The sequence below is a fragment of the Drechmeria coniospora genome, chromosome 03 (genome assembly GCF_001625195.1).
Source record: "Drechmeria coniospora strain ARSEF 6962 chromosome 03, whole genome shotgun sequence".
NCBI classification, from domain to species: domain Eukaryota; kingdom Fungi; phylum Ascomycota; class Sordariomycetes; order Hypocreales; family Ophiocordycipitaceae; genus Drechmeria; species Drechmeria coniospora.
In genome coordinates, this window is record NC_054391.1 from 4,682,465 (window position 1) to 4,703,624 (window position 21,160).

The 21,160-nt window shown below is 56.9% G+C and overlaps 4 protein-coding genes across 4 annotated transcripts; 2 read left to right on the top strand and 2 right to left on the bottom strand.

Moving 5' to 3' along the window:
• Window positions 1-4,682: 4,682 nt before the first annotated feature.
• DCS_06976 (CHY zinc finger domain protein) lies at window positions 4,683-6,764 on the bottom strand (the record flags this gene model as incomplete). Its single annotated transcript, XM_040804263.1, has 1 exon — window positions 4,683-6,764. The coding sequence occupies one exon, from the start codon at window positions 6,762-6,764 to the stop codon at window positions 4,683-4,685; it is 2,082 nt and encodes a 693-aa protein (XP_040654367.1).
• Window positions 6,765-12,326: 5,562 nt separating this feature from the next.
• DCS_06977 (T-complex protein 1 subunit epsilon) lies at window positions 12,327-14,257 on the bottom strand (the record flags this gene model as incomplete). The annotated part of the gene is made up of 4 exons (XM_040804264.1): window positions 12,327-12,788; window positions 12,854-13,970; window positions 14,038-14,086; window positions 14,248-14,257. The coding sequence occupies 4 exons, from the start codon at window positions 14,255-14,257 to the stop codon at window positions 12,327-12,329; spliced, it is 1,638 nt and encodes a 545-aa protein (XP_040654368.1).
• A 646-nt stretch (window positions 14,258-14,903) lies between these two features.
• DCS_06978 (TEF1 protein) lies at window positions 14,904-17,477 on the top strand (the record flags this gene model as incomplete). Its single annotated transcript, XM_040804265.1, has 3 exons — window positions 14,904-15,963; window positions 16,013-16,213; window positions 16,267-17,477. The coding sequence occupies 3 exons, from the start codon at window positions 14,904-14,906 to the stop codon at window positions 17,475-17,477; spliced, it is 2,472 nt and encodes an 823-aa protein (XP_040654369.1).
• Window positions 17,478-18,559: 1,082 nt separating this feature from the next.
• On the top strand, window positions 18,560-20,793 carry DCS_06979 (putative glucose-regulated protein 78 of hsp70 family; the record flags this gene model as incomplete). The annotated part of the gene is made up of 5 exons (XM_040804266.1): window positions 18,560-18,697; window positions 18,766-18,950; window positions 19,010-19,250; window positions 19,307-20,551; window positions 20,608-20,793. 5 exons carry the CDS (start codon window positions 18,560-18,562, stop codon window positions 20,791-20,793), a joined length of 1,995 nt encoding a protein of 664 aa, XP_040654370.1.
• Window positions 20,794-21,160: the final 367 nt, after the last annotated feature.

A 21,160-nucleotide genomic window follows, 5' to 3' on the forward strand; every position in this document is an offset into this window, starting at 1 on the left:
GGCGCCGCTCGTAGCCGTCCTCGTGCTGGCGCTGGTCGTCTTGCTGGCGCTGCTGCTGCTCGCCGCCGTGGGGTGAGCTCCAGCGCGCACCAGCAGCCCCCGCGTGAGCTCCAGCGCCGTGGCGTGGCGTGAACGCTCTGGCGGCTACGGGCGTCGGTCGTTGGCCAGTCGTCGGTCACGGGGTTAGCTGTTCGCCGCCGCCAGGTGCTGCTGGCCCGCAGGTGCGTGCCGCTGTACTTGGGTACCGTCGTGGCAGAGCAGGTACCGCCGCCGCCCTCGGCCGGCGCGCTGGGGCGCCATTCGTCGCCTGCGCGCATCGGCAAAATGCGTTCCTTTCTTCCCCTCGTAGCACGAGCGCCGAGTCACGAGCAGCCGCCCGGATGGGCCAGGCGGCGTCGAGATTCATTCGCTCCTGGATGCGACCAGTATGCCGACCAAGTCTTGGCAGCCTCGATGCGGCCCAGCGTCCTCGAGCGCGGTTACCTGCGATGCGATGCGATCAACACGATCCGATGCACGCACGCTGTCGTGGCGGGAAGCTTGGAGAGGGAATCTTGGATGTGTGAATGCGCGCGCATCCAAGATGATCCCCCAACTGCCCTTCCAACCAATCAAGAAAGCGACCATCTCGTCGTCAAAGACGCATGTCCGTTCGTTCCATTCATCCGTGAGCAAATCGCAAGCCTCTGTTTCTCGTGGGAATGTGCATGTAGCCGTGGTGTGGTGGTGTTCGGTGCAGCAGTGTGGCAAGTTCGTGTGCCTCTCTCTCAGCCAGTCCTCCGCAGCTCGCCCACTCCGGTTGCATGTGCACGCACATGTACTGTACATTCATGTGGTCTGTACTCCGTACAGAGCACTCCGTATCTGTGGCCAGGTACGGCGCGGAAATGCGAACCTGCTCAACCAAGACGCCTGCCCTGTTGGCCGCCCTTTCCATGTGACACGGCCTCCCCGCCGCATTCGCTAGAATGAGGAGAGAATGGGGGGAGAATGTGTGAGGATGGAGGGAGGGGGGGGGAAACCGGGGCAAAGAATTGGGGCCCTCCGTACTCCGCACGCCGCACGCCGCACGCCGCACGCCGGACCGAGCTGCTGGGAAAAGCATGGCCCCACCACCCCTCCCCCCCAGTGTCAACGCGTCGTCGGGGTGTGCCGTGGCCATCGATGGCTGCCAGACGACGACCACGCGACCCGGCCACCAAAGCTACCGGTGTAATGATTATTCATTTTACTATTTTATCATTATGATTATTATTATTAATGTCGGTACCATAATAATCATTCATTCGTATTTCAAAGTAGAATGAGGCACGTCGGCACGCGAGCGCGGCATCGTTCGTGCTCTGTGCAAGCCACGGAGGGAGCCAAGGCAAACCAAGTGTGGATGAAAGTCGTCGGGAACTGTAGGCATATATCCATCTGACTTACATGTACGTGCATGGCCGAAGGAAGTCTGTCGCTTGTCTCTATCCCATCCTTTGCCAGGCACGCAGGCAAGTCTGGCAGGTCGAGTGAGCTGTGTCTGCTGTGTCTGCTGTGTCTGCTGCACCGAGAACCGACTTCTTCGCCCGTAGGCCCCTCTGCTCGACTGTCCTTCCGTCAAGCATGTCGGACGTGGATGGAGGAAAAAGACCATTGCCCATACCTTTCATGCCGTTGGTACGTGCGTGATCCCCGCCAACAACGTGAACCAACCGGGACAACCTCGAGTCTTCCCCGAGCCCGGCGCGCGGCGGACGAGGCGACGACAAGCAAGGCGTCTTGTAGCCAGCGAGCCAACTGATGATTGTCACAGCTTCGTCGGCAACTAGCCCCCAAATCACAGGCAGGACCAATCGACGGAACACCCGAGGTCGGTCCCTGCACCAACGTCCCCGACGTTCAAGGCCCAACATCCAACGTTCCAGGGTCGACGTCAGTGCGAACCAGTTCCACCCTTCCCAGTTCCATAGCTCCCGGCAAGCTCCATCGCCTGTCCGCCTGTGCGAAACCCCCCGGGGGGGGGGGGGCGAAGCTGTGTTTTGAACCATCTGTGAATTGAATTATACAAGGCCCGCACCGTAGCGCTTTGGGGGAGTATCAAGCACACCTCCCAAGATGCTCCACCGACGATGCCCCCTACCGCTCGCCGCCCCGGCTGTCCCTTGACAGGGGGCCGAGGGGCGTGGGATGCGGAATAGGGACACGCATGCCTGCCCGCATGCATGCACCCAAGCTTCGCACGGGCCGGACAAACAAACATTTCTGCCGCGCTTCTACCTAGATGGACGTCAGCACGCTATTTCATTCGTCACTCACCCGGCCTACGCTTGGTCTTGCCGGCCAAGATCCAACAGCCAAAGATGCAAAAAAATACAAAAAAAAAATCCAGGTGCCTGCTCTAAGGTGGCAGTCCATCCTCTCTTTTTCCGGTGGCTCTTCTTGCAAGCGAGATGAGCTCTTGATTGGCGATCCTGCGCATTGCCGCATGTCCCTTCAATCTCACCACCTTGCCATGCTTCGGACTTCAAGCTGCCGATGAGGGAAGGAAGCTCCCATCTCGACAGTCGTCCTCCCGTCCTCCCATCTCTCCGTCCTCCCGTCCTCCCGTAATCCGTCATCCCTTCACCGCAAGGCCGCCTTGGCATGCAACGTTCCTTCGATATTCAACACCGGACCGGTCAGTGCTCCGTCTCACATGCACCAGCCTGTCTGACACGTGCAGGTGGGCAGGTACCTGGCATTTCTGGAACGGCTCATCACTTAGGTGTAGGTGCATGCATGCACACCTACACCTACGGAGCATACGCAAGAGTATCATGCACGTGGGCGTGGGCATCCCCGGTCCTCGTCGTCGCTGGACCGTGTCCACCGTCCCCGTGTCCAAGCGTGCTCCACCCCTGGGGGGGGCGGCCCACGGGAGCGCCATGCCGGCCGGCGTGGGTGAGCCCTGCGCTGAGTCACCTCTCGGCTTCTCTCCGTCATGCCGGGGTGTTGCGCCGTTCTGTGGCAATGCCGTCGTATGCTCCATCCTCATTCGTCTTGTTCGTCCGGCTTCAGCATCTGTCCCCTCCGTCAGTGGGCAGCATTCGGTTTGGCCATGCCGTTCTGGTGACGAGAAGACGCACACGCCCAGCGCCGTTCGGGGACACGGTGTGGAAACGGACTCGACGGCATCCGTCCCGAGCGGTCGGTGAGAGAGCCTGCGACCGACTTCCTTGTGCGAGACGGGTTCAGAGTGGGCGAAACCGACGTTTCGGCGTCCGGGGGTCCCAGCGCGGGTAACGGCCCTCTCCCTAGCCGTGCCCATAGGCTCGTTTGCCGAGTCGAGTGCAAGGAAAGTTTGCGAAGCATTCCGTATACTGCTGCACACCTACTTGTCCGTACAGCGACCTCCCATCGCCTCTTGCTGCTGCTCGCACCTCTTTCAAGTCGAGTTGTGCCCCTGAACCCACGCTCGGAGGAGGAGGCAAGAACTTGCTGGCCAGACATCTCCTTGTCGGGGAGTGTGGCCGTAGTAGTTGTAGCAGATGCAATCTCGACGGCAGAAACCGTAGCAGTAGAGGTGGCAGCTGAAAGGACATGAAAATAACGATAGAGCGAGCGAGGAAGCCGCACGGACTGGCCAGTTCTTCCCTCCGTTCTCGGCCCCAAGGTGAGCTGTGCGGCGTGCCTGCCCCATGAGGCGACCGAAATCGCTCGACCTGACCGACCTGCAGGGAAAGCACCTTCCACCCTCCTGCCTACTACTCGTGAGTGTGTGGCACATGTACTCCGTACTCCGTAATCGATACGTACAAGGTATGGGAGCTGTATCATTTGCACTGTACAGGTACTGCACAGGTCGTACTCTTACCCGCTCCCTATCCGGGTTGCTTGAGCGTGACAGGACGATGGATCGCCCAACTACCTAGTAGGTGGTTGGTTACGTGACTTCGGGCAACGAGGCACCTGCAGTAACTGCATGCATTCACTGCGAACAAGGTATCCCTAGGTGCTGTACTGCACGAACAAGCACTGGTCAGCGGGCCCCGAACCCAGCACGAACGCCCCCGAGACAGCAGCGTGGCCGTGTCCACCATCATTATTGGTCGTCTTCGGCTTCGTCGTCGTTTGTTGTTCTTGGTCTGGTCTCGATGATGGATTCACCAGCAGACGAGCGAGCGCTGGCCGATGGACGATACAATACAGAAAAGACGCATTAGAAAAAGGATGGTGCAAATGTAGGACTGGGGAGATTATCAGGAGACGAAAGCTAACATTAGTCGCGCTGCTCACAAGCCGCTTCCAAGCCGGCTCCCTCGTCCACCAGTGCCAGACGTCCGTCACCTATCTGTCTACTCGAGCATCTGGCCCGTGTCTGATCCCACGCCTCTCTCCAAGGCCTGGCCAGTCCCACCCGTCACTGACGTGTATGGTCCAGGATGGACTTCATGCGACGCAAGGCCAAGGAATTCCGTTGAGCTAGCACCCCAAGGCATCTCTGTGTGATTGCCGAATGATGTTTTCCAGCAGGAAAGACATGGGCTGCGTTGCGTGCTTGCGAGCATGTTCCTGTTGCTCCGCTGTACGCCCTGCGAATACACGTATGCGGCATCATGTATGCACTCGCATCGCGTCATATGAGTGGCGGATCAAGTGATGAGATGGGCATCCTGCAGCTGGCATGGCAGCAAGACCTGGCTGCCTGTCTTCCTGCCTGCCTATGTCGTCTCCTTCTTCGGCGGCCCAAGCCGCTTGTACTTGCGCGGGTCCTTTCTGCTCATCATCCGCTGGTCTCGCGTGCCTCGACCTCCCTCCCAGAAGCCCTTGCCCTTCCGGCCGACGACGCTGCGGCCGCAGTAGGAGCAGGCGGTGACGGAAAAGTGCTGCTCCCTGCTGCACCAGCCGCAGATCATCCGGTTGGCCCATTCGTTGACGTGGTCCTCGGCCTCGTCGTGGCACCGGTCGCACGCGTGCACCTTGCTGCAGCAGGAGAAGCGAAACCAGCGGTACGACTTGCGGTAGTGCTCGCACGTGCCGCGGCCCGGGAGCGGCTCGCCCGCCTGCAGGCCGAGCTTCTCCATCTTCCGCCGCGGACCCATGGTCGGCGGCGGCGCCGATCCCGCCGAGATGAAGAGGAACTTGACCTCGGGAATCTTAAAGGTGAACTTGCCGTGGCACTCGCGGCAGACGTTGGTCGTGCTCTCGCCCCGCACCGAGACGAGGCCTTGGCCGGCCGTCGAGCACGTCGAGCACGTCGGCACGAAGCTGCTCGGCAGCATGTCGGCCACCTTGCAGCCGGAGAGGTCCAGGAATCCGGCCCTTGCTGAGTGTTGGTGCACGAGCCGCTGGTGGAAGGTGGCCGTCAGCTGGGTGGCGCACTTCTTGCAGCTCGACACCTTCTCCGTGCCCGGCTTCAGGCCTGTCATGTCGTTGACCGTCTTGCACCGCTCGCATTTGACGCTGACGCCGAGGCTCGAAACTTGAATCACTTCGATGCCGTGCAGCTCGATCGAGGGGAACGACATCATGGTGCCTCTCTCCTGCGTCGTAGTCGCTTTGGTGCCCTTTGTCGCGAAGCCGTCTGCCTCACCCGCACCCGTCGCCACACCGCCGTCCGATTCTTCCGTTTCCGACGACGACGACGACGAGTCTACTTCTTCGTCGGCAGTACGATCCCATTCTGGCGGTCGCGGGATCGTCTTGACATGCGTCTTCTCACCCGCCGTCGCCGGCTCCGAGGCGCCGGCAGCATGACTATCTCGAGCCGACCCCTGCGTCTCCGACGGGACCTTCTCTTTCTCCTTCTCCTTCGCAGCCTGTGCTGCCAAGGTTCGTGCTTGCTTCTCCAGACTGTGCAGGTTCTGCGCCAGGTAGTTCACGTGACTCGTTAGCGACATCTGCTTCTGCTCCGCCGCCTTCTGGGCGAAGAGATCCTCGACCGGCTCGGCGTCGACAGCCTCCGCCTCGTTCAGCTGAACGCGGAGGTCCTGGAGGGGGTACAGCAACGGCACGATCAGGTGAAGGCTGTTTACGGACCGGAGCCCTGGCGAAAGGTCGCTTCGTCGCTTCGGCTCCATCGGAATGGTGAAGACGACGCCGTCGGCGGAGCGAGAGAAGCGGGCGACCCTGCCCATTCGCGCCTCGAGTTGGCGTACTTCCTGCGCTCTCCGCGCCTTGGCCTCGGCGACCTGCTCCCTCGTGTAAACGACCTCGGGAACGTACGGCCTCGGCGATTGTGCCGACTCCGGCTTGACTTTCTCGCTCGCCGCCGACGTCGTCTTGGCCGTCGCCGGTCCCAGATGTCTCGTGTCCTTTGTGTCCTTGAACGTGACCAGCTTGACCGTCTCGGCCTTTTGCTCCGAGAGATATTTTTCGAGATTCCTGTCAAGGGAATGAACAAGAGAGAGAATGGTGGCGGCCTTTTTTGCTTCCGCAAGCCTCTCCCATCCCCTCTCGATGTTGATGCCGAAGCCTCGCGGCATGTCACTGTTCCTGACCCGGAGCGACGGCCTTTCGTCCGGATAGCGGGCAGGGATGCGCAGCTCACAGTGAAGGTATGCGAGCTCAAAGGGGAAATCGGGGTCCGACGGTGCCATCTTGAAGACGAGCACCGTCGAGCCGGATTCTTCAGCCCACTCCTTGGGGGAGAAGCGGCGGCGCAGCTGCTCGAGCTGGTAGCCTCGCGGGTCTTCGGCCTGCGAGGAGGGCACCGGCCTGGAGACGACGCGCAGCGCGGGCTCCGTCACAGCCTGTGCACGGGCCCCTGGCGAGGTCTTTTGTTCCGGTTGGAGAGAAATCATGTCAGGGGCTGTTGAACTTTGGTGGCGGAATTTGGGGAACTCCAGGGTGTGATTGTCCAGAGATTTCGTCGCTTGATTGACTGCCCAAGAGAAGGGGGAGGATGCGACCGAGGAAAATCGGCCAACACGTTGCTGACGCAGGGTTTTCCGCAGTAGAGGAGTAGAAAGAACAAACGCTGCTGTCTGTGATGGAGCAAAGAGATGATGCAAGTTGAGGCGAGACGAGGAACGGACGTTGGCAGATATCTAGGTACTGGCCTGTACTTGAAGGTAGGTACGACGCACAGCAGTGCTGGTTGGTTGGTCGTCGATGTCGTTGCAAGATACCCCTTCCAAGTACCCACCCATCTCTGCTGCGCACTAACCTCCCGAAAGAATCACGCTATGCTCCTCTGAGCCGTCGTCTGGTGATGGCTTATACCTGCCGTGACTGGTGCGTCAGTGACTCGTAGGTGAGTCATCTTGGCTGATGGCACTGTTTCCCCCTTTCCACGTCCCGGCTCGGAAAGACAGTATTAGTCCTTGATGGCGAGTACTAACCTGCTTGTATTGTATTACAGTACATGCGTATACTGTGTCAGAAACTCGCTATTACTGCCCCGCCCTTGAGGAAGAGCCCAACCTAATCGATGGCGAATAATGGATGATGAGGGGCGTCAGGTTGGCGATGACTCCTCACAAGACCACGTTCCCCCGCTCCTAGCTTAGGATGCGGGCCATGATTGCTGCCATCGATCATCTCACGACAAGAAAGCCGACACCTCGGGTATGTTCTTGGTCTGGAGAGCCGACGTTTTCGGGATAGGACTTGGCGTGCGGGAAGATGATGGTCGGACGGTCGAACACGTCGGGAAGCTTGCTCGCTCGTGACACTTGCCGATGCGTGCTGCGGTGCCTATTTCTGATGCTGAATGGTGGTGCGGGAATGGCCAATGTCCCAAGCATGCGTTGATCTTGCGGTGGATGACAGCAGGATCCGTCCAATCCAACTTGGTGCCAGCGAGGGGATGCAGGACGATGGATGGCGAATGCTTCCTGCCATCCATGCGCACGTACATGCATGCACAACACACCTGCGCACTCACATACCTAACAGAGACTTCTCCTCCCAGTCCATCGTCATGCTACGACGCCCTTGGCTGAGGCTATGCCGTCGGTCACTTGCGTCTTGTTACAGAGTCTAACTCCGTCAAAGGACGATGCCGGAGAAGAAGGCATCCGGCACGGGTCGCGCAGATGTCGCGAACACGGTTCCCGTGTGGCTAAGCCTGCCGCTGCTATGACGAGTTTCCAGCAGCCAGAGCAGGGAGAAAGAGTGTTTGTGGGCGTCGTGACGGGCCCGTCGAGTGACGAGCGCCTGACGTAGGAGAAGGAACCTGAGCGGGGGGTGTCGAGATTGCACGAACGATTTCGACATCGGTCCTGGTCCAACTTGAAGTAGAGGGACTTTCAGCGGCAGATGGCTCTTCATCCGCATGTATGGATGCCCAAATACGTGTACAGGCAACGTGGATGCGACTGCGTGCCGAGTACGAGTTCCTCGCAGGTCGATTCCGCTTGGGACACTGTGCATGCTGCACTGCGAAAGCCGGACCCAGGACAAGACGTGACAACTGGTGCTGAAGGTGCCTCGAAAGCGACAACGCCGTCACTCCCGTGAGCATGCGGGCAGTCCGTGTACGTCGACGACCGCGGATGTGCGCGCACAAGACTAAATGGAACGTACCGCCCTTTTCGGGGTGCAGTCAGGGACGCCCATTGCGGGAGGGCACGATTCAAGTAGGGAGTACGGAGTACAGCGGACGCCGATGCATCGCATCTGCAGATCGTCCCATTTTGGGTCTTTCAGCAGACATGAATGCCTGCAACGGCGACGCTGAGGTGAAGGGACGGAATGGAGTCGTGACGGCACGCGATGTGACGAGATGGATGACGAGATGAATGACGAGATGAGATTAGTCGTGCGTGCGTGCTGACATGTGGCATGCAGAGGGGTGAGACGAGACCGTGACGGGCTCGAACAGTTGCGGCTGCTACAAGCGATTGGGGGGAGGTATGCATTCGGCAAAATGGTTCATCGATCGAGCCGTGCGCGAGCAAGCCATCGACTGGAGTGAATGGGCGAGAGAGAGATGGAGGAGCGAACTGGAGAATTTTTCACTACGTGACGGTGACGGCGACGGGAACGGCGTGAAGGCAACAAGCAGCAAGGCATCATGGGGGAAGGAACGAGTCCCTGCACATGCTCGATGATGATGATGTACTTTGTACTCCGTACACCGACCGACCGACCCGACTCTGCTCTGACATTCTGGGGCAGAAACAGGGAAGACGCAGAGGCAGCAATAAACTTGGACAGTGGACGAGCCAGGCTGACGCAATGGGATGCCCCAGGCCATGCAGCCCGCCCGTCGCTCAGTCGTTTAGTTCGTCTCTCAGTCCTTCGGTCCGTCATTCAGCTCAATCATGCCGTCCCTCGGTCGTCGTCACTCGAAGCACCCCTCCCCCCCTCCTCGAGCCGCGCCGCGGTACGAGTCCGGTTCACCGACCTGGACGTGCGACTCTGGTGCGTGATTCCGCGACGTCGAACAAAAGGCCAGGAGGAGACCCGAAGCTGGTGTCGTGTGAGTTTGTGTACACACGCCTTCGTCATGGTGGGATGCCAGCGAAGCAATCATCAGGCAGATGACCGCGCTTGCGATGCAGCCGCCGGGGGGCGGTGAAGGTCGGAATGAATGATCAATTTTCGAGCAAAGTATCATTATAATCATTTTTAATCATTATAATGATTATAATCATTTTATCTATTTTTTATTACCTTACACTCCGTGCTTCGTCTTTATCGTCTTATTCCTCATTTTTTCTTCATCATTTATTGATTCGCTCGGGCCCTTGTCCCTACAATCATCCGTTCTCCTCTCCAAATCCACCCATGGGCTTGACAAAAGACGGGGACGGAGAGTCTATTCGTCTGATGGCGATGATTTTCGTTCTGAAAATTGAATTATTGACGAATATAGGCCCCGTTAGGAAACCTTCACAACAGCAGACCGAGATCGACCTCGCTCGTTCCTCCTGATCGACCATCTCGTCATCCCCAGTTGTTGCGGACCTCGATCGTGCCATGCAGAAGCAAATATACATACCAGTGACGGGTGTTCATATTTTACGGAGAACGGAGTGATAATATGCATTGCACAATTACGGATGCTTCGTACCCTACTGCAACACATGCCTCTGCATACATACTACTGGGCATCGAGGGACTTGCCGAACATGCACACGCACATTCATCCGTTGCTTCTTACATCCCCCCCCTTCTTTCGTCGGAACGTCGCCAGCACATCAACTCGCGAGACCTTTTGATGCTTCCTGGATACTCACTCCAATGGAACATTCGCAAAGAAAAAAAAATCATGCCCGAAGACAACCTTCGGCCACCTCCCAGCAGACCAGCACACGCACATCCTGGAACCGGCCCCGTCAGCATGCGCCCGGCTTCGTTCGTTACCCCTGACCGCCTGGGGCCAAGCGATCCACCTGCATGCAACCCGCCCTGCGTCTGCTCGTGCCGGCTGATGCCCTGCCCTACCCTGACTTCCCCTCGATTCGTTAAGCAGCGAGTCCGACTGCCTCAACCCTGTCCCGCTCCTTCGCTATTCCCTTTCCTGGCTACCCGACACCTGCATGGCCTCGGAGGTACTGACCGTCGCCGTCGCGAGTCGGTGACGTGAGCCGCTCCTTGTAGGCAAGATTTGATGTTGTTTCCATCTCTGAGCATGGGCGAGTGAGTTCTCACGCTTTTCGAGCAGGACGCGAGCTGGCCTCGACGCGGGACGAGATCCGTGTCCAGTGGCGGAGAGTCGTAGGTCACGCCTTTTCCACGAAACATGCCTGCTTCAGTTGCATTTTCCCCTCGAGTCCTCCATCCTCCTGCGCGGTGCCCCGTGTAAGAAAGCACCGCCATCAACTTCATCCTCCGTCCCGCCGTCGTCCGTCGTCCGAGTCCCGAACCCAGACCGCACATTCCGACCGGCTTTTCACAGTCTAGGCCGGACCTGGGTCATCCGGTCGCCGTCAATGTTCACATACTCGAGTTCCCCCATACGCGCCCTCACATGCCCCCTTTTCGCCGAATCCTATTGGTTTCAAACTCAAGTAACGTTTTGTTTGTTTCCCCGTCCGCATATGCGACGCAATCTTGGATCCATGGTCTGCGACCCTGCCCAACGCTCGCCCCTAAGGACACACCCCTCCTTCTCCCCTATCAATCTTGGGAGCCGACAGCTCCTCTGGATATCCTCGCCGAGAAACCTAATAGAGCCCCCAAATGCATCTAGTTGAATAACAAGATGGTGCGTGTGCTTTGGGGTCGAGCTCCGAAGTTCTGTCAGCCCGCCGTGGTATTGCGCCCACGAGTCCCAACGTCTGATGCCCCGTCACCCGTCAGGTGCTGACTTACGCTTTTGGTCTTGATGTCTAGGCAAATGAATGGATGCCTGGTTGTTATATGTCTCTGCCTGACCAACGCATTCTTGTTTGCGGCTGCCATCCCTCGGGCTCTCTTCATCGCTTCGGGATAGGGACTGGAGAGCCCCCCTCCTGAACCATATCCTACACTCGACTACAAGGCCAAATCTAGGACGATGAAAACGTTCATTAAAAACTATGAACAGGGTGGAGTTTCTCCGTCACATCATGACGCGTGCGGTGTACGTATTGGCAAACGATGCTGTCGCGACCACGCATCCGGTCCATAGCTCATCATCTCGTTCGCCGATTCTCCTCTGGTTCTTTTTTGTCATCATACTCGGCATATCGCATAGAATCTTTGGGGTGTCAACTTCCAGATCGTCGAGGCCTAATGTGACGGATACGAGCCAGACAACTCCATGCCGCAACAGGTCATCTACCCACATATGCCTTGTTTCATCATATTGCTTCCATCAATGCCATCTCCGCAAGCCACCCTTTTCCTTCACTGAACGTGATCGTGCTGTGACGCTGAGGGAATGGGACCCTAGTGCGGGTGGACGTGGACGGCGCATGAAACGACGCGCTCACTCACTTATATTCCTTGCAGTTTACCCATTTGTTTACTTGCATCCATGTGCACATGCAGGTGATTGGCAGGTAAAAGTCCATGTGCGTACACCTCACCTTGTATACATCATATTTTGACCTTTACCTCGGGTCCCTTCACGCCACGTCCATCGACCTCTTGCAAGGGCGAGAAGTCTTATGTCTGGATGAACAGCGCATCTTCCGAGTGCCCATGGCGTCCTGTACCGTCCCATATTGCATGCAACCTGAACTATTAATTTGTACCCAGGATCCTGTCCGCGTCCTGGGGCCAGTACTTTTTCTCCCGTCATGCCATCAACGTCAGGGCAAGGAGGACCTTGGAATGCATAGAGATGCACTGTTCACAAGCTTCTGCCTGCCGGCCACCTCCAGCACGTCGTACAGAGCAAAGAGGAGGGTGAAATGCGACATGGCCGGGTGTTTTATTCTGCATTCCTCTGTGCCTTTTGGTATATGTCGCCCGTCTACCATCGTCCTCTAAAAGTCGTTATCGCCCACGCCAGAAACAATGACATTGTTCACCTTCAAAACCATCCGACATAGTTGCGTAGCCAGTTGCAGTTGTTGCTTCTTGCCGATCAGCGGGTCGATGACAAAAGCCTCCTTCATGTCGTTGTTGCCTCGTCCCATGCAGTCCACTCCCAGCCTACCACGCCCGTTCGCGCCCGCCTTGACCTGCTGGCTCTTCACCTCGGCCAGCGTCGCGATCGAGTTGAGACCACTGTTTTCCGCCAGCGCCATCGGGACCGCGTCCAGCGCTTCGGCAAAGGCACGCATCGCGTACTGCTCGAGGCCTGGTGTCTTGACCGCGGCATCCTCGACCGCAAGCGAGCAGGCAATTTCGGCGGCACCGCCGCCGTACACCACTCGGTTGTCTCGCACAAGGTTCCGCACGACGCAGAGGGCGTCATGCAGTGATCGCTTGGCCTCGTCGATGATCTAACAGCACGTGGGTACGTTAGCGAGAGCGTCGTCTTCTCAAGCGCCCGAGCGGAGCTACGCACCATCTTGTTGCTGCCGCGGACGAATACCGTTACCGCCCGTGTGTTGGCGCATTCTTCAATCACCAGCATCTTCTCCCTCGTCGTGCCAAATGTCATCTCTCTGACGACACCCGCCGAGCCGAGCTTCTCCGCCTTGAGGTCCTCGAACCGGGGCACTATCCTGCCGTTTGTCGCAATCGCGATCAGCTCTATCTCCGGACCGCCAACCCACCGCACGGCCGGAAGCTTGTTCTGCAGCAGCAAGTGGTTGGCTTCGTCGTCGAAGCCCCACTGGCAGATGGCCAAGTTGGCACCCGTGTCCTTGATCTGCTGAATCATCTCCACAAACTTTTCTCTCTCGTAGTTCTGCAATTTCTTGAACTCTTCCACACTTGTGATGTCGAGGTGGTGTTTCGTCTTGGGCTTCGGCGGCTCGAACGCGCACGTGAGTATGGCGATCTTGGCATCTTTGATCTCCGAGGGCATCTGCGGATGGGAGAAATCCTTGTCGACTATGACGCCCTGGACGAGAAGGGTGTCCTCCAACGAGCCGCCGACCTTGCCGTCCATCTTGATGAGCTCAAAATCGACGTCTTTTCGCTCCAGATCGGCGACGGACAGAACGGCGTCGACGGCGATCTTGGCGAACTGGTCGTGTGCTTTAGAAACGATTTTGCTGCCGAGGCTGGTGCGCGCCACTTTGATGAGGTTGGACGTCTCTTCCTTTGAGAACTCAATGGTGTCCGAGATCCTGTCAAGCTCGGCGATGGCGATGTCGCATGCTTGGTCATAGCCGTCGGCAATTCGGATCGGGTGGATGCCCTTGTCGATCAGATCGGCTGCTTGTTCCAGCATGGCACCAGCCAGAACGACAACGCCCGTAGTGCCATCGCCAATCTCGTCATCCTGCGACTTTGAAAGCTCCACCATAAGCTTTGCCACGTGGTTGCTAATCTCCATCTGCTGCATAATCGTCGCTCCATCATTCGTCACCGTGATGTCGCCGTCGGAGGAGATGAGGATCTTGTCGAGGCCCCTCGGGCCGAGGGAGGACTTGACGAGGTTCGCTACCGTTCGTGCCGCCAGAATGTGGGACTTGACAGCCTCGCTGCCAAACTGACGCTTCTTCTTCCCCTGACTTTTATCGTCGTCAGCCTTGTCACGCTCGCAGCCGTCGAATAAACGTTGTCGGGTCGTCAACCTACTCTCTCACGATGATGAAAGGACGGCCTTGCTCATCCTTTATCATCTGCGCTACATTGTACCCTAAGTCAGTCGGAGTCGACGCGCAGGGTCATTTGGATAAGAGTACCGTTCGACATATCCAGATCTGCTCGCTCGCCGTTAGTTGCTGTTCGCCGTCCAACACTGATTCTCGCATGTTCTGGCGCGGTAAGATGGGGCCCGTTACTTACTCAGAGACATCTTGGCGAAAAACTGTCCGCAGATCTGACTCTACAAATGAAGTACGGTTGGGGGACTGCGGTGGCAGGAAGTTGTGCCCAGAATGCGGAATTGGGCTGCTGCTGGAAGCTCTTCGTCGTCACGGCCGAATTTTGGAGATTGTTGCCATAAGCTGGGCTGCTGAAAAGCAGGGCGGCGACGGAAAATACAAAGTCCGATAGTCCCCTATTGACAATTGTTCCTAGCTCCTCCAGTATTATTACTCAGCCTAGCTCCGCTGGGTGTGTACATTATTAAGTATCGCTGTACGGAGTACTCCGTAGTTGCCCCTCTATGACAGCAACGACTGTTACCTGTGCCCCTCACCATGATTCTTCAACCTCCAACAGCTGTTCCACGTCCTTTGCCTTGCCATTATACTCTGCACCAAGAAGCAAGATAGCGCGGTAGGCGGAAACGCATATCAGAAGATCAGTCTACTCCATCACTCTCGTCCCAACAACTGGTTGCATTCGCTCCCCTGTCCTGGGTCAATTCGCCACGAACATCCATCCTCCCATCCACCATACCTCCTACGTTTTCGTCGTCCTAGACAACGACATTTTGCCTGGGCAGCGTGGCCTTGTTTCGTTTCCTACGTTCTGCAAGGAACCTTGAGCTTGTCACAATGCCTGTCACCACCTACACCGAGGACGACCTTGTCGATTACGATGAGTTTGACGAGGAGGATGAGGAGGATGGCATGAGTCCCGAGGACAGGGTTGCTATGAGCAACGCTACAGCTGAAGTCAAAAAGGCCTTGGGGAGCGACACTATCAAGGTCACCAACACTCAAATTCAGGAGGCGTTGTGGCACTATTACTACGATGTCGACAAATCAGTCGCCTATTTGAACAGAACATTCATCGCACCGCCACAAAAATCGACACCGAAGAAGACTTCAGAGGGTAAGTCGGATGAATTCTTCTTTTCTGACACGCTCGGTCTGTTTGTGAGAAGCGCTTGGGCAGGTCGAGGGCCGGCAGGGCATCGCAGCGATCGAGCATGCGAAATGAGGTCTCGAGACTCGGGGGCCTCGGCTGTCTCCTTGCAAGCGCAATTCAGCGATATGCCTTGGATGAATGTGCCCCATGACCGGAAAGCCAATCTTATACCACCTAGTCGACCCAGGGGTGGCCTGCTAGGAGGCAGCGAAGGCGCGCAAAAGATGTCCAAGCTGCAGGCCCTCGCCGCCTCCAGGAAGAAGAAGATTGAGGAGAAGAAGGGGTTGGGAAATGCCTCCTTCCCGGAGAGAAGCATGAAGCGACTCTCGTTGTCAGAGCACGCCGGCAAGGGCTTTGCAGACCCATCACCAAGTCCAACCAAGCGGCAAAAGAATGCGGAAACAGCGGCTCTTCCATCCCACAAACGTGACTTGGCCCCCGATAGTGCTTCGAAGGCCCAAAGTCAGCAACTGGGAGCTGCCCAAGTGTCAGCAACCCACCCAGGGGCCGCTGCCGCCTTCACGGACTCGCCTCTCTCGTCAACACGTGCCACCGCGGACGTTCTCGTTTCGAAGCCCGCGCCCTCTGCTTTTGCTCAAACGCTCTTCGGTGATGCCTCAGATGCCCGTCAAACAAACAGGCCAGAGGTGTTTGCAATGCCATACGCCATGTCCTCTGCATTCCTCGTCGACGCCTTCTCCCAGCCCAGCCCAGACGACATTGTTCTCGCAGCGCAAGCGCAAGGTTCGAATTTTGCAAGGCGATAAATGAGCTAATCTAATGTATGGTTCAGCGGGGAAGAAGGTAGCGCCAGCGCAGAAAGCCTCTGCGAAGAAGACGCCATCCAAAGCCGCCAGCAAGGAGGAAGAGGTCTCGACCGATGTCTCAAATCTCAAAATCAACGATGCCCCTCCACCCAAGAGCAAAGGTCTCGACGTTGTCAAGGAATTCGAGAATAGCAACAGCAAGAAAAGCGTGAGCTTTGTCGTTGTTGGTGAGCGCTAGTCACCTTGTCCGGTCTGGCTCGGCACTAATAACGACGCACAGGTCATGTTGATGCGGGAAAGAGCACGCTGATGGGCCGTCTGCTTGTGGAGCTCAAGTTGGTAGAGCAGCGAACGGTGGACAAGTACCGAAGGCAGGCAGAGAAGTCCGGCAAACAATCTTTTGCCCTGGCTTGGGTCATGGACCAGGGTAGCGAAGAGCGGGACCGAGGCGTAACGATCGACATCGCGACCAATCACTTCGAGACACCGACAACAAAGTTCACCATATTGGATGCCCCGGGACATCGGGACTTTGTGCCAAACATGATCGCGGGTGCCAGTCAGGCTGATTTTGCCATCCTCGTCATCGACGCCAACACGGGAGCGTACGAGAGGGGTCTCAAGGGACAAACACGAGAGCACGTCTTGCTTCTGCGGAGCTTAGGGGTGCAGCGACTAGTCGTTGCGGTGAACAAGCTTGATATGGTCGCTTGGTCCCAGGACCGTTTCCAAGAGATTTCGGAGCAGGTCACCGGTTTCTTGACCGGGCTGGGCTTCCAGGACAAATTCGTCACCTTCGTTCCCATTTCGGGGCTGAACGGAGACAACATTGCAAGCAAGATTGAGGACACAGCCGCGTCATGGTATAAGGGTTCTACGCTACTGGAGGCGCTCGAGGAATCAGCCCCGGCTACGGCACGAGCTGTTGAGAAACCATTTCGTATGGCCATTTCCGAAGTCTTCCGCTCTCAGCTAGGCACGACGACACTTGCGGGCCGCATCGACTCTGGCACCGTCCAGATTGGGGATAAGATTCTCGTCCAACCCAGCGGAGAGTCGGCCTATGTCAAGTCCATCATGGTCGATACGGCCGCTCAGGACTGGGCGGTGGCTGGTCAGAGCGTGAGCGTTGCCTTGACGAACATCGACCCCATCCACATCAGAGTTGGTGACATCATCTGCGAGACGACCAATCCAATCCTGTGCGGGGATACCTTCACTATGAAAGCGATGGCATTCGACCATGTCATGCCCATGCCGGTCGATCTTCACCGAGGAAGACTGCATGCTCCAGGCCAGATACAATCAATCATCGCAACCATCGATAAGGTCACGGGGGCGACGATCAAGAGGAAGCCCAAGGTGGTCCAACCAGGCGGCGTGGCTCGTTTGGTCATTCAGCTGGCGTCCAAAGTGCCGTTGGAAGCAGGCCAGCGAGTCGTCATCCGGAGTGGGGGGGAAACGATAGCGGCTGGGCTGCTAGAGTCGTAATGACTCATCTTTCAAGAGCGAAATGTCAGTCAACATGTACTCCGTACAGCGTAGAGAAAGTACTTAACAAAAACAGATGGCCAGTCACGCTCCAACCACATACCTCATTGCATGTATTTACAGTGACGCTGTACAGTACTCTGCACAAGCGAGGCAGAACGTTCTGGAAACGCTTCTTAGTGGCCTCCACTCAGCTGCCAGAGTGGCACCTGGCTTCCGTGTTAATTTGACAACTCGGGCGCTTGTGTGGCGCCATCAGGCAGGAAATCGGAGGATGAATTGCGTCGCCATTTGTAGACGTGTTCGAATGCAGGTGTAGGTGTCCAGACAATGGTGCATGAGTTTCATGCTCACGGTCATTACTTTGTCGGCTGAGAGCCAACAAAAAAAGATTGTATCTTGCTCTGAGACGGCACTAATTGCCACTGCACTCATAGAACCGTCTGGTGCTTTCTGCATGGCCACAACCCTGGCCCTGCACTTACTCGGGTATTCGCTGGCTGTTCGCTAACGATTGAACTGTACTGTGCTGTAGGGGCACGGTGGGACGCCAGCAGGATGTGAACGGGCGAACAGCCCAGATTACGCAGCTTTGGACATCAAGTGCTCCGGTACGTAGGATGAAGCCGCTGGATCGAAACCACACTGTGCATTAGTCATGGTTTACAGCCACCTTCGTGGCGTTAGCTGACAGATTTATCCCTCCGGGCCCAGCGTTAGCACAGTAACCGAACAAGGGGACCCTGGTCCGGCATGGCCAAAGTGACTTCCACGGAGCTAGCGTGGGGCCAGGACCTTGCCTAACGTGAAATCTGGCCTTTTTTCTGCACAGGACACCTTGGCCCTGCTGGAACCTGGGACGACCTTCAAAAGCGATCTCTTCGTCCAGCAACCTTAAACCTTCCTCTTACCACTTCACCTCTCCGGAACCCATTCCCTGGTGAACGCGCACAGGTTTGAGGACCGAAGTGTCACCCCCTACTGCGTTGGATTGCCAGCACTTCCATTCCCTTTTCCATTGCCCCCTTTGCTTTCTCTTCCTTCATTGCGGCCAACAAACCGCCGCTCTCACACCTGCCACGATGGCTCGCTCACGGAGCTCGCTGGCTTTGGGCCTTGGGCTGCTCTGTTGGATCACTTGCCTCTTCGCCCCTCTGGCATTCGTCCAGAACGTCCACGCAGATGATTCTGTCGAGAACTATGGTACTGTCATCGGCATCGTGAGTAGCTCCCATCTTCGGACCCCCAGCACCACTGCTTTCCTGTCTTCTGACAGCGTGGCAACTAGGATCTGGGAACCACATACAGCTGTGTCGGTGTGATGCAGAAGGGAAAAGTCGAGATTCTTGTCAATGATCAGGGTCACCGAATCACTCCTTCCTACGTTGCCTTTACCGATGATGAACGTCTCGTCGGCGACTCCGCCAAGAACCAGGCTGCGGCCAACCCCACAAACACCATCTTTGACATCAAGTAAGCCCGTCCAGATTCTGACGCGCGATCGTGCTCGGTTGCTGATTCGGTACTCGCAGGCGTCTCATTGGCCGCAAGTTTGCCGACGAGCATGTCCAGAGCGACATCAAGCACTTCCCCTTCAAGGTTATCAACAAGGGCGGAAAGCCCGTTGTCAAGGTTAATGTCAAGAACGAGGCCAAGGAGCTCACCCCTGAGGAGATTTCTGCCATGATTCTCGGAAAGATGAAGGAGGTTGCCGAGTCCTACTTGGGCAAGAAGGTCACGCACGCCGTCGTAACTGTTCCCGCCTATTTCAATGTAAGTCTCGTCGCAACCACACAGACTGTATAGGGTCAAGGCTGACAACCACGCAGGACAATCAGAGACAGGCCACCAAGGACGCCGGTATCATTGCCGGCTTGAACGTGCTCCGAATTGTCAATGAGCCCACCGCCGCGGCCATCGCGTACGGCCTGGACAAGACCGAAGGCGAGCGCCAGATCATCGTCTACGATCTTGGTGGTGGTACCTTTGATGTCTCCCTCCTCTCCATCGACCAGGGTGTTTTCGAGGTTCTGGCTACTGCTGGTGACACCCACCTGGGTGGTGAGGATTTTGACCAGCGCATCATCAACGAGCTTGCCAAGAAATACAACGACCAGAACAATGTCGATGTCACCAAGGACCTCAAGGCTATGGGCAAGCTTAAGCGTGAAGCCGAAAAGGCCAAGCGTACCCTCTCGTCCCAGATGAGCACCCGTATCGAAATTGAGGCTTTCTTCGAGGGCAAGGACTTTTCTGAAGTCCTGACCCGAACCAAGTTCGAGATTCTCAACGCCGACCTCTTCAAGAAGACGATCAAACCCGTCGAGAAGGTTCTGAAGGATGCCAACGTCAAGAAGAGCGAGATCAACGACATCGTCCTCGTTGGCGGTTCTACCCGTATCCCCAAGGTCCAGGCTCTGATTGAGGACTTCTTCAAGAAGGCGGCTTCCAAGGGCATCAACCCCGACGAGGCTGTTGCATTCGGTGCCGCCGTGCAGGCCGGCGTTCTTTCTGGCGAGGAGGGTACCGAGGAGATTGTGCTCATGGACGTCAACCCTCTCACCCTTGGCATCGAGACCACCGGCGGAGTTATGACCAAGCTTATTCCTCGCAACACCCCTATCCCCACTCGCAAGAGCCAGATCTTTTCCACTGCTGCCGATAACCAGCCCGTGGTCCTGATCCAGGTCTTCGAGGGCGAGCGATCCTTGACCAAGGACAACAACAATCTGGGCAAGTTTGAGCTTACCGGCATCCCCCCCGCTCCTCGCGGCGTTCCCCAGATTGAGGTTTCGTTTGAGCTCGACGCCAACGGTATCCTCAAGGTGTCCGCTCACGACAAGGGCACTGGCAAGCAAGAGTCCATCACCATCACCAACGACAAGGGCCGTCTCACCCAGGATGAGATTGACCGCATGGTCGCTGAGGCTGAGAAGTATGCCGACGAGGACAAGGCTACCCGTGAGCGCATCGAGGCCCGTAACAACCTCGAGAACTACGCTTTCAACCTCAAGAACCAGGTCAACGACGCCGACGGCCTCGGTGGCAAGATCGACGATGAGGAGAAGGAGACTGTACGTTGAAGCTATATTCCATCGCAGAAGCACTGATTTGCTAACACATCGACTAGATTTTGGAGGCTGTCAAGGAGACCACTGAGTGGCTCGAAGCCAACAGCGCCGACGCTACCGCCGAGGACTTCGAGGAGCAAAAGGAGAAGCTGTCCAATGTTGCCTACCCCATCACCTCCAAGATGTACGGCGACGCTGGTAGCGAGGCCCCTAAGGAGGAGGGTGAATTCCATGACGAACTGTAAATGCATAGATCATTTTTTTCAAAAGCGCAAGAGACGACGCAGTTCTGTTTCGGGCGTAGTGTGTGGATTGCAGCGGATGTGGGCATTTACATCTACATGAGTCGGGAATGTACTAGAAACAAAGTGAGCTCTTGAACTGTTTGTTGAATCGAGTCGGTGATATATGCATCCTTGACTTGACCCACCGCTTATTCGCGATGCTGGATATGGGTTAACACTTGGGACTGCTGCGAGCGAGTCGCACTGGTTTGCAGTAACCCGATTTGGTCACGTGACAACGCGGTGAAATGTCTTGGTCATCGCGCTCATGTCGATGCGCGACCAGGGGGCGGGCAAGCCGATGACGCAACCTCCACTAATCCTACAG